Source organism: Trichomonas vaginalis, chromosome III (genome assembly GCF_026262505.1).
Source record: "Trichomonas vaginalis G3 chromosome III, whole genome shotgun sequence".
NCBI lineage: Eukaryota > Parabasalia > Trichomonadida > Trichomonadidae > Trichomonas > Trichomonas vaginalis.
The window spans coordinates 13486018-13498568 of NC_067205.1; the positions used below are offsets into that span (position 1 = coordinate 13486018).

The window sequence follows — 12551 nt, forward strand, 5'->3', positions numbered from 1 at the left end:
GGATTCGTTAGTTTATTTTCTCGATGAATATGCAATAAAATTTGATTTTTACCTTATCAATATACTTCATATAATATACACATGTTCATGTTCATGTAAAAACTTTTTTCCAAAATCCTCAGGAATTAAGGGATTTTTGAATTTTAAGAATTTTTTCGAATTTTTTCGAAAAAAAAATATTTTCAGAACAGCCTTAACGGCTAAGATTTAGGAACAATGTTAAGTATCAAAAAGAAAGGAGGTCTGATATAGACAACATATATCGTTGAAGGTTGAAAAAATCTCTAATATTTGAGCCCAAAATTTCAAATTTTAATTTTTTGAAAAAAGAGGCCACCCGTATGTACGTTTATTTGAGAGGAGGAGGATTATATTTTTGAAAGGGTGAAACATTATGAATATGTTAATTATATAATAATATGTATTATTATAAAAAAAGAAAATAATGCACGTTAAAATTTTTCTTTCTTGATTTTTTACAAAATCTACTTAGAATTATGCAAAATATGACTAAATAATTATAAATTTCAAGTTAAATTTTAATTTTGATAAATAATTTAAATTTCAAAATATCAAGTTCAGTTCGACTATGTATGTAGTAATTCCTCAATAAAGTGCCAAAACCCTATTAAAATATATGAACATTTTCAACATTTTAATGTTTTTATTTAAAAATTTGTTGGAATATGAGCTTCAAACAATTATTATGTAAATAAAAATAATTAAATATATGTATTTATTCGTATTACAACCGGAGTAAGTCGATTCTTCCTTTCTTCTACTGAGTTTTGAATTTGATTTCGAATTGTAAAGAGATTCAAAGGGAAAATACTAGCGGATAAAAACTACCTCCATGAAAGGGTCATAATGGAGTCAAGTTGTATTTTTTGATATTTTTTGCTTTTCGAGCCTAAATAGGTAGCCAAGATAATGCCTAAAAATAAGGTTCTAAATTCTGAAGTTTACATGATCCTCTCGTGTGCACCCTTAAAGGAAATATTTATTTATCGACTTATTTCATTTTCGGAAATCAAACACAAAATGCAGAGGTTCACAATTAGAATCATTTATCATTAATTTATTGAAATTAATATTATATTGTATAAAATGTCTCTAAATTATAATATTCATATAAGGGCAGTACTTTATTTAAGTTCCCAATTATCCTGATATCTTCATTATTTATGAAGTTAGATATTTTTTATGAAATAATTTTTTTAATATTTCCTCCATCAAAGATAATTTTGATATACCAGCTGAATTAGTTGATAATAATAATTATAAATTTGATGGGTGTTTACAAATATTTTCTGAATAACATTTTTTCCTTATGAATATTAGTAAAAAGTTGATAGTCTGCTAGTATTCAACTTAAATATCGACATCAATGATTTTTTAAGGGTCCACTGTAAAAATTGAAAGTCTCTCAAAATTGAGAGGCAATTTGCAAATAATCGTTATCGTCTTTTTTCGAAAATCCACTTTTCCTAGTGTTCTGATTAATATTTTGTGAATGTAACAATAAAGTATATGTTTTAGTAAGATGATAATACATTCTATCACTTCAAATCACATAAAAATTGTAAAATCAGCGAGTTTTATAAGAACATGATTTTTTCGAATTTTTTCGCTTCTGGATGCGTGTTTTGAAAAATAGATATTTTCGAATTTTGATTTTAATTTAAGTATAAATTTTATATTAGGAATTTTTTTGACCTATTTCCAATCATTAATTCCTAAGTTTTTCTAGGAATTTAATTGAGAAGAAATTAGGAAATTCGCTTTAATGCCATTACATCCTAATATTGTGATGCATGTAGTTTATATTTATTGAGGCTAATGCCGGAATATCGTGCATTTTATAAAAAATTCAAAGAATTGACAATTGGATAGCACAAATTTAATTCTCTAGACAAAGTATTATTGTTTATATATTCAAAGCATTATCCTTCGTTTTGAAATGTTGGCCAAAAATTTTCGTGTTATTTTTTGTGTTTCAGCATAAATTATGTATTGACTTATGAAAGATAAGCATTTTATTCATTATCATAAAGATATACCAAAACAAATTGTTTAAAATTTTAAAAAATGTGTATTTTAGTGGGTATTATTCTGGCCAATGCCCATTTTTAAACGATTTAATATTGACCATATCAATAGCCAACTCAATGTAAAAATTTAGATATAATTTTTTTCATTATTCAAACTTTGATAAATTTTAGTATAATGAATGATTTTGTTTCGTGTATGATACAGAAATGAAAAGCTTGATTAATATCATTTTGCATTTTTTCAAGAATGTTAGAGTACATCTACATTAAAAAATCGGATTCGAATTGCGATACTGCATCAAATTGTTGCACATCTGATAAGGATCTCAAAAGAGTAAAGTCAATTTTTTTGTGTTTTTTTAAGTTTTGGGCCTTAGTAAAAACACCATCTTGAGCAATATTTTTGGGACGACGATAGGCCTTATTTGGCCTTATAGTGTCCCCTTAAAGATTTTAAAATATATCTAAATTTCATTTCTGAAAAATCATCGAATTTTGATTGAAAACTAATTAACCACTAACATAAATAATAATTATTAATACAATAGGTGGAGAATATCTTTCAGTTAAAAATAAAATTAACTGACACTTTTTTCTTAAAATTCGACCACAGTATTGCCCTTTTAACTTATACTTATTTATTCATTATGCCAGAGATTAAACAAAAATTGATCCCCATCATTCAATTGATAAAATGTTCTCAAAACATATATTTGTAAACATCATAATTTATAAAAAACATTCAAAATTCTGAGGCATTCAATATTTCTAGAATACTGATTAATATTAATATATTAATATTTTCTAAATTTTTTTGCTTGATATTTTCAATGGTAATCGATTCGTAAACAATTGAAAATTGAAAACTTATCTCACTAAAAATTTTTCATTATTTTTTTTGAATGTTTGCTTCAAGTGAGAGCCTATCAAAGAACAAGTTTTCTTATGCCGATGACCGCCGCTTAAAGAAATGGGTAAAGATACTTGAAAATAACTGGAAGGAGATTGCAGAAAAAATGCATAATAAGAATGCAAGACAATGCAAAGATCGATGGGAAAAATACTTATCTCCAAATGTTAAAAGTGAGCCTTTTAGCATTGATGAAGATATTGCAATTCTGAACAATTATCAAGTAATTGGTCCAAAATGGATTGAAATGTCAAAATTAATTCCAGGTAGATCTGATGTTAGCCTTAAGTCGAGATACAAATTATTACAAAGACACGGGAAAACCTTGGAAATGCTTTTAAAAGTTAAATCTAATATGATTAAAATAGAAAATGAAGAAAAATTAGAAACCCAAGATGCTTTACTCCAGCTTGATGAATTGTTTAATACAAGTGATCCATTATTGGAAGATTTCGAGTTTGATTTTTAATTATTAAAAAAGAACTGATTGTTACTTTATTAAATTCAATATGTTTTATTTTTCTATTTTGTTTTATAAACATTTCGAATTTAGGATTTAGAATTTATTTAGCTTATATGCTATGAACATGACCATTATTATATGTATAATATTATACAGCGTTTCGAGCCAATTAATTCAAGATTTTTAGGTATATTTTTTTTTATGATTTTTTTCGGCCAATCAACATACTTTCTAGAAATATTTTGCAAACATACATTGATAAATATGAAAAATCACTCAGTAAGAGCAAATATCAAACATACAAGATATTTTATTCATCAAACTTTATTCTTTATCTAAAAATACCATAAGACAAATCAACATGTTTTGGATAATGGGTCGGGGCAAAAAATCAACAGATAACCTTCTCAAAATTATAATTGTTCGAGAGGAGGTGTTCAATATTTTGATTAAAACCGTAAGAAAGTGGAAGTTCACTTTTTTTGAAGAGGTTAGTTTACAAAGGGAATTAACAAATAATTAGATAACTTGGGTGGTAACTTCTTCTAGAAGAATAAGATATATATTTATTTGCTTTCATTCAATTTCAACTTCATCAAAATTCCTGATTTCAAAAAAACATGATAAAATTAATATATAACATGCAACTATATGTGTTGTAAACAGAAATTCATCAAAAGTGACACCTCAGAAAAGCTAAAATATTGAATTTTTGGAACTTTTGATAGAGCACGTTTTTAAATATTAATTAAAGTAAATGTATATTTTGTAAAGATTCTTTTTAATAAAAAATAAAATTTTGAAGAAGAACACAAAATCTTCTGAAAAATAATATCACATAAACTCATATTATTTTCTAATATATAACTATTTTATATAAAAATCAAATTCAATGATCTTAAAAGCGAAGGATAAACCTCAAAATTTACGAATATAATGAGTGGGAATATAATGCTTATCTATCATAAAACCATATGAAATATCAATTTTTGCTTTACGCCTAATTTTTGACGACAATTAGCAAAAATGTTAAATTTTAACACTCAGTCCATTTGAATATGAAAAATAAAATTGACTTTGATTAAATGTTTTTATTTATCATGCAATTCTTCTTGCGACCAAAGATTTGAATAAAATTTCAAAAAATAAGATAGCTTAAAAAATAATATACGGTAGTGTTTACTAATAGATGAATAGTATATAAATTCTATTAAAATGGATTTGATCCAAAAAAATATATAAAATTTGATCATAAATAAAATCGTTTTAAATTCCTTCTTCATTTAAATTATAACAATTATTTTTGATTTTTATTTATCATCCACATTCAAATTTGAATCTTATCACAAAAGAAGGACCACTTTTATGACTACTGCCAAATCTATAAGCAGAGAATGGCTATTTGAAGCTAAAAGAAGAATAGAAGAAGGTGAATCTTACAAAAGTGTGGGAAAGGAAGTTGAATTGGAAAATGGTAAAATTAAATTGAATGTTGCCGAAAATACAATAAGAAGAGCATTTCAACTTCAAGAAATCGAATTACCAAAAGTTAGTCGCGGCAGAAAACCAAATCCACCAACATTTGAGCAAAAACAATTAATTAATTCTTGTGTTTCACAATATAAAGGAGGAATTTCAAAAACTTATTTATTGATTAAAAGGTTTCAAAATATTGCTCAAAATCCCGATTGTGAGAAAGAAAAAGAAGAAATTGCAAAAGAATTTGAAAATATAGAAGATTTGACAAAAGATCAAATTTTTGACAATTTACAAAAAATAAAGCATCATCAAGTGGAAAAATTTATGATGGAATCAGGTTTATCTTCAAAAAAACCACTACCAAATATCGTGCCATATCAAAGAATTTGATATGGCACTGCGATATTCATTACCTTCATGGTAATGTTTCTTTTCCATTTTTTGCCATCTCGTAAACGAAAAAGAGGATTTGACGCAGTCAAATCCTCTCTCTCAAAAAGTGGACTTTACATGGCAAATTTCAAATGCATGTAAGGTCCACTTTGATCAGTTTCAGGATGGAATTGGAGGCCATGAGGTACTGACATTGCATCAGTATCTCATAGCCTCCAATCCCTTCAAAAAATGGGAGAAACTTTGGTCGAATAATTTAACATTCGGCCAAAGTTTCTCCCATAATTAATGAGAATGAAAGGGTAAGAGGCATATAGGGTCACTATATACCTCTTACCCTTTCATTTTCATTTGGAGGTCAACAAACCCGGAGTTAATTGCAAACAATTAACTCCAAATTTGTTTATGTTAAGGAAGGAATTGGAGGGTAAGAGGTACATAGTATGAATATGTACCTCTTACCCTGCAATTCCTTCTAGAAAGTTCCAAAACTTTGGGTTAATAGTTTGCAATTAACCCAAAGTTTTGGAACTTTCAAGTGGAGATGGAAGGCTTTGGGGTATACATTAATATAATATACCTCAAAGCCTTCCATCTCCACTACAAATGTGAGAAACTTTGTCCGAATAGTTTAACATTCGGACAAAGTTTCTCCCATCTTTCAATGTAATTGCTACCCGTGAGGTACTGACTTGAAGTCAGTGCTTCACAGGTAGCAATATCCAAAAATTTAAAAACATTTTATCAGTTCGTTAGAGAACTAGAGCCTCCTAGGTACTGAACCAGAATCAGTGCCTAGGGGACTCTAGTGATCTATATAAATCTGAGAAACTTTGAGGAAATTGTTCGACATTTCCTCAAAGTTTCTCAGCAATTTAGCGAGGAATGTTCGTTATCGTGTAGATATTTATAATATATACATGATAACAAACATTCCCCGCTAAAAGATGTAAAATCTTATAAGAAATAATTGCAAAAGAATAACAAATTGCAACAAATTTTATATGAAACTGAACCTTATGAGGTAGTGATTCAAGATCACCGCCTCATAAGATTCAGTTTCAATCTCAAGTATCTCAAAAGTAAGGCTTTATTTTTTGCCATGTAAAGTGTCACTTTTCCTGTCAAACCGCTTTTATCGTTTTCGTTTACAACATCCTAACGAATTATTCGAAGTTTCAAAATTTTGGTACGAGCCAGAATGCAAAAATGGGAGTTATATATCAAAGACGAATGAGTCTTAGCAAAATTTGAATAATTACATCATTTTAAATGACTACTAAACAATTTTATTTATGATCAAATTTTATATATTTTTTTGGATCAAATCCATTTTAATAGAATTTATATACTATTCATCTATTAGTAAACACTACCGTATATTATTTTTTAAGCTATCTTATTTTTTGAACTTTTAGTCAAAGCTTTGGTCGCAAGAAGAATTGCATGATAAATAAAAACATTTAATCAAAGTCAATTTTATTTTTCATATTCAAATGGACTGAGTGTTAAAATTTAACATTTTTTGCTAATTGTCGTCAAAAATTAGGCGTAAAGCAAAAATTGATATTTCATATGGTTTTATGATAGATAAGCATTATATTCCCACTCATTATATTCGTAAATTTTGAGGTTTATCCTTCGCTTTTAAGATCATTGAATTTGATTTTTATATAAAATAGTTATATATTAGAAAATAATATGAGTTTATGTGATATTATTTTTCAGAAGATTTCATTCTATATGCCTATGAAAAGCACTCTCAAAACTAACTTTTTCCTAATTATAATTAAATCTAGAATATTGTATTATGCTTAGTATTATTTCATTTTTCTCATTCAATTTAGAATTTACAAATGTCAAAAAATTGAGAACTGTCACTTTTGATGAATTTCTGTTTATTACAATATGCAGTATGGAATTATTTAGATAAGTAATTTGTTCACAAATATTTGTTTATCACATAATCAATTTAATCAAACGATCCTAATATAAAATTTATAAATACTCACCTATGACAATAATTTTAGCCATACAATATTCAGCAATTTTAATTATTATTTTTATATTTTTTTTAACTTTCTTTATTTTAGTAGGGCACACACTCAGTATTAATCAGTAGGTCACTAAATTTTTTTCACATAAGTAATGCCTCTGTTTCATTTGTATAATTTTTATCACTTATCGGCAAAACTATGCTTTCATATATTAAACAAACGAAAGTGACAAATTTTGATGAAAATATCATCTTTAGATTAAATAATTATTGAATATTTTCTGATCTTTCGCAATTCAAAAATTCCTAGCAGAGAACATTAAAAGATCAAACTAAGTGCTTATCACAATGTATTGGTATGAAGAAAAAGTCTTATCTTCCAACGAAATATATTGGGATTAAATTTTTGAACAGCTGACTCTTTTATTATACTTTCTTCATTTACACCTGCATCAGCAACCACTAAATAGTGTTGCTATCCATAATAACAACAAATTATATGCTATTATTTTTGAAAAATTTTAAAATTTGCGTTAATAACACTGCAGTGCGTGATCACCAGCATTGCCATTGAACATAAAAGCTTTTAGACTAGATAATATTTTAATTGTTGAGATAAGCTATTTGTTCAAATGCACACTAATTTTTAATTCAAATTTTCATAAACTTTGACAACAGATATGTATGAATACCACTATATCAAAATACACATTAAAACGAATTTTTAATTCAAAGAAATTAAATGTTATATCAATTGACAATTACAGGAATTATTATGCAGATTATTATTTTCGATTTTTGGGAATTAATACGATAGGAAAAAATTATAGAATTGAGAGAAATGAATTTGCAATCGACCGAAAAACTTTCGGTTTTGTCAAATTATAATGCCTTCTTTAGAGTATCAGGGTTTCTTTCCAATAGAGTCTGATATCTCTATGCTGGACCTAATAATTGCCAAAATTAAAATTGTTGATTTCCATGATCCTCCAATGTATTTTATTTTTATATTCCACATCATGTCGCTTTTTATTTTAATTAGAACAAGAAACAACATCTACATCTCATCGTTATACTTTGGGTTTATTGTATTATGTATATTTGGAACACCAAAAATTAACACTTTTATGATGGCCAACTTCTCAAGCTTTTACTTCTCGACTCCATATTTTGACGAAACGTACATCTTCATTTTCGTTTTCTGGACAGTTCCTATGATTTTTAACTGCTTTTTACTTCTATTCTTGATATTTTTCGATATTTGCAAGCAATCTATCGAAAAACTATTTTAATCATATTATTTGTATTTAATAAATTGTTATTGTTTGTTTATATATCCATTTATTTCTATAAGGCCACAAATTTACCGAAAACATACCTCACTTTCAGCATAATAAAGAATAGATTTTTAGTAAATACACTATATTTTCCAATAGTTACTTGAATAACTCGATTTTGAAAATAATAATTTTTTTGCCCTACCTTTCCTTTCGAACCATTATCAACGTCGTGTTTAAGTTACTATTTTTCATAGTTTTCTATAGTAATACATATAACTTTTTATGGATATTATTTTTTACCTTTGCCTAGGAGAGTATTAGTAAAAAAATCAGCTTATTACTAGTAAAACACGAAATATTTACAAGACAGAGTAGTTTAACTGCAATATTGAACAAAATTAATCCTCAAGATTGACAAAATCAGCATATCTTTCATCTTTACTTAATGCAGTATTAATTGTATCAAACAGTCCTTTTGCCATTTCTCTGTCTTCATTTGTTAACGGATCTAAAACGTTGATCATTTCCATTATAACTTCAACTCTCGAATCTTCTTTGAAGCAATTTTGCTCCTTGTCATACTGAGATTGAAAGAGTAAGTCAGCAACTTTATAACCTAAGCATCCTTTGACGTTATATTTATTTGCTATTTCTTTCATTGATTCATAACAAGAATATTGAATTGTAGGTAATACAGGAGAATTCTTCATTACTATAACTACATTTTTCATGATTTCAGGAAGAGGGATTGATTCTTTGGATAAAATCTCGTTCGTGTTGTTTTGAATCACTGTGGCATCTTCGATCTTTCCTTCTTTAAAGGCTTTAGCTAAAGTTAAGCTTGTTTCTTCATCAAATAAATAATTAAAACTCATTGTTTTGTCACTTTTATATAAAAATCATTTATGTCAGATAATCCGTTGCTCAAGCCTGAGAAATCGATTAAGTTAGGAAACGACTACACAGCAGGTAAAGTCACAGATCCATCAATTGTTACTGAATCAGTTGAAAAAATCTTAAAAAACGGATTACTTGAATATCACTATTTAATGAGAAATTTAACTCTCCTTTACTATTATGCTCCATATAAAATCGACTTAAAAGCTGCAATCTTAAAAGCTATGATTGACGTTGCAAAGAAATCAGATTATCAAGGAAGCATCAATTTTCAGATAGTTAGACTAATATTCGATTCACAATTCTCACTAAGCTTGATGTGCCTCAAGGAAAATTCTCATAAAGAAGTTATTGACCAAATGGTATTATTTATGGGTGAACTATCTTCAGAACAAGATAAAAAGAATTGCCAAGCTCTGCGAATTGTAATACAAAAAGCTCTCAAGGATAATTCAGATTATTCTTTCGTTTTTTAATTCCGTTTAGAAATGAAGATTAGATCACAAGGCTTTGCATGAAGATCTTTATCAGAAAATTCTTCTTTCTTACTTTTATTATGTTTCTTAAACTTTATTTTTCTATATTTTTTTTTCTTTTAATATAATAAATCTATAAAAGTAAATAGCTACTTTTGGATTTAATGAACAAATGTTTGATTTTTATGGCAATATATTGTTTATAAAATATTTTTCATTTCATTGTTCAAAGTAACCATATTTTTGGAGAAGAAATTTATATTTAGCTCATGGTGTTGTTGTATTGTACATTAAATAACAGCACAAAACCATCAAAATCTTATACGTTTATTAAAAAAGATCCGATGTCCAAAAACATGTTCTTTAGCCAGAATATACCAGTAAATACAAGAGTAAACACAATGCAATATGACAAAAGTCCAAAGCCTCAATATAACATGAATGTTTCTTGCCAACAGTACTCGAAAGTTAATACGATTCATCCAAAGTTTTATTCCACAGCTTCTTACGGAGTACAACATCCAGAATCACCGTTTTTACAGAAGATTATGAATTTCTTTGATTAATCAATTCTGTAATCGATATTTTGTTTTGTAAATAAAGATACTTTATGTTATAATATTATAAATTTATCACTTTTACAGAGTTTAAATTGCTATTATATAACAATATATAGCAAGAACCCAGTATTCAAGTTCTGTTTATAATTTTCAGAAATATTCTTTGATTCAACAATCATTTTACAATATATTGTTTAAAATATGAGAAAACCACCACATATTGTATCTACATATCTAATAAAAAATGAAAATTTTATTTCGAGAAAGCAGATATGATTTATTCAGCAATCTTGATTTTTGTATTCATATATAAGTGAAATAAGAATAGGCAATCTTGAAATAATCCTTATTTTGAATATAATCTTCCCATTGAAAGTCTTTAAAGAATTCATGGATGGCACTAATACAAGTTTCTTTTTCATTAATGTGAAGAGATTCTTCTGTGGAATTGAGAGATATTCCTTTTAGTTCAATTTTATTAATTTGATTCTTGTAATACTTATTGGCCAGGAAGTTAAACCATATATCTTCACATTTTCCTTCAAGCTGATTCAAAAGCGTTTTTGGGGCAATTTTACTCATTGAATTATATAATTGAAGAAATTTATAGTTCACCAGGGCGAATTTTGTGCTAATGGCATTATACCCATCTTGTGGATCAATTTCATATTTATTGTTACTAATTTTTCTTACAAAAGGTGTAAATATTTGAGGGAATTGATCTTTGTGAAAATCCAATTTGATTATCATTCTTTCTAAAACATTGTTAAATGATTGACCATTTATGATTACATCATCGTCAATCAATAATATCAAATGATTTGTTAAATTAGGAGGAAAATGATAAAAATTTAATATATTTCTTTGATTTGTGTCAATTCTCTTCAATGGGTATATGGAACTCATGTAATTTATAAACCCAATTTCTTGATCAGCAAAAATATAAATGGAATTGAAAAAAGTTACTCTCTTCAAATCAATTTCAGTTAAAACGCTAATTAACTTTCGTGGATCGTTGGACTTGGCATTTATAAAGATACTTGCCTTCAATTTATTGGTTGGATTGATTCCTTCTTGGAGGTAACAGGGGTTTTTAGTAATGCTCTGCTTGGGCTGAAAGAAGAGATTTGATTTAGATTGAATGAATGCAAACATACAGGTTAACATCTTGTAATATCACCGAATTTAGTTTATTGACGAGATATATCTCAAAAAATTATTTCAATTGATTTCACAAAACTTAATCCCCATTATATTTACCAAAAACATATATAGAATGAATTAAAATAATTTTATAAATTCTATACCAAGGTTCACTATTCAAAATTCAAAATATTCAATTTTTATTAAATAACCTTGTAAAATTTTTTTCACGCTAATAATCGTGATCGCATATTTTTAAATTATGATTATCAAATAATTGTTGAAACTCATTCAATTTTTCAAATTAATTTTAGCACCTTTCGTTAGAGTATCATTGAGAGCACACAATTATAGGCCTGATTTACGTTTCTTGTATAAATGTCATTCCTATGAAAAATTTGCATTCATTGCTAGATTTGTCATTCAAATTCAATACCCCTTATAAATCAAAGAGAAATCGCTATCTTTGAATTTCCGTATTAGAAATTGATAAAAATTAAAACGAAAATTGGTAAATGATTAAAATTATCAAGTCTTTTTCATTAATTAAAATAATAAGATTACTTTGAAGAAAAAATTTTGCATATTTTGTATTGATATTTTTATTGTATCACTTGATCTAATGAATGATACATTTTGGAAATGGCTTTCATTTGTAGAAATCTAATTTTTATTTCAGCGGATAAAATAATTTTTCAAATTAATTTCGATCCAAATTTGATAATATTACGGTAAACATTTCATATACAAGTCAAATGAAAGGAGGCTATTACATTACTCATTTGAAATTACAAGTCATTTATATTTTATATCAGTTTTCAAATGATTTTCGCATGAAGAAAAATAATCATTACAGGTGTGAAGTAACAAATTTACCTAATTTTTAGTGATTTAATATCTGTT

General features: G+C 26.8%; 5 protein-coding genes across 5 annotated transcripts, besides 5 other annotated features; 4 read left to right on the forward strand and 1 right to left on the reverse strand.

Annotated features, from left to right (window-relative positions):
* Positions 1-987: part of a mobile genetic element that runs on past the window's edge.
* Positions 988-1399: 412 nt separating this feature from the next.
* Positions 1400-2490: a mobile genetic element.
* A 463-nt stretch (positions 2491-2953) lies between these two features.
* Positions 2954-3794, forward strand: TVAGG3_0695660 (RNA polymerase II transcription regulator recruiting protein; the record flags this gene model as incomplete). The annotated part of the gene is made up of 1 exon (XM_001329356.2): positions 2954-3430. One exon carries the CDS (start codon positions 2954-2956, stop codon positions 3428-3430), a length of 477 nt encoding a protein of 158 aa, XP_001329391.1.
* Positions 3795-4078: 284 nt separating this feature from the next.
* Positions 4079-4116: a mobile genetic element.
* Positions 4117-4789: 673 nt separating this feature from the next.
* On the forward strand, positions 4790-5293 carry TVAGG3_0695680 (uncharacterized protein; the record flags this gene model as incomplete). The annotated part of the gene is made up of 1 exon (XM_051243198.1): positions 4790-5293. One exon carries the CDS (start codon positions 4790-4792, stop codon positions 5291-5293), a length of 504 nt encoding a protein of 167 aa, XP_051089785.1.
* A 57-nt stretch (positions 5294-5350) lies between these two features.
* Positions 5351-6453: a mobile genetic element.
* A 710-nt stretch (positions 6454-7163) lies between these two features.
* Positions 7164-7200: a mobile genetic element.
* A 1770-nt stretch (positions 7201-8970) lies between these two features.
* Positions 8971-9456, reverse strand: TVAGG3_0695710 (uncharacterized protein; the record flags this gene model as incomplete). Its single annotated transcript, XM_001329357.2, has 1 exon — positions 8971-9447. One exon carries the CDS (start codon positions 9445-9447, stop codon positions 8971-8973), a length of 477 nt encoding a protein of 158 aa, XP_001329392.1.
* An 8-nt stretch (positions 9457-9464) lies between these two features.
* Positions 9465-10051, forward strand: TVAGG3_0695720 (uncharacterized protein; the record flags this gene model as incomplete). The annotated part of the gene is made up of 1 exon (XM_001329358.2): positions 9478-9945. One exon carries the CDS (start codon positions 9478-9480, stop codon positions 9943-9945), a length of 468 nt encoding a protein of 155 aa, XP_001329393.1.
* A 235-nt stretch (positions 10052-10286) lies between these two features.
* TVAGG3_0695730 (uncharacterized protein) lies at positions 10287-10828 on the forward strand (the record flags this gene model as incomplete). The annotated part of the gene is made up of 1 exon (XM_001329359.1): positions 10290-10511. The coding sequence occupies one exon, from the start codon at positions 10290-10292 to the stop codon at positions 10509-10511; it is 222 nt and encodes a 73-aa protein (XP_001329394.1).
* Between the last annotated feature and the right edge of the window lie 1723 nt (positions 10829-12551).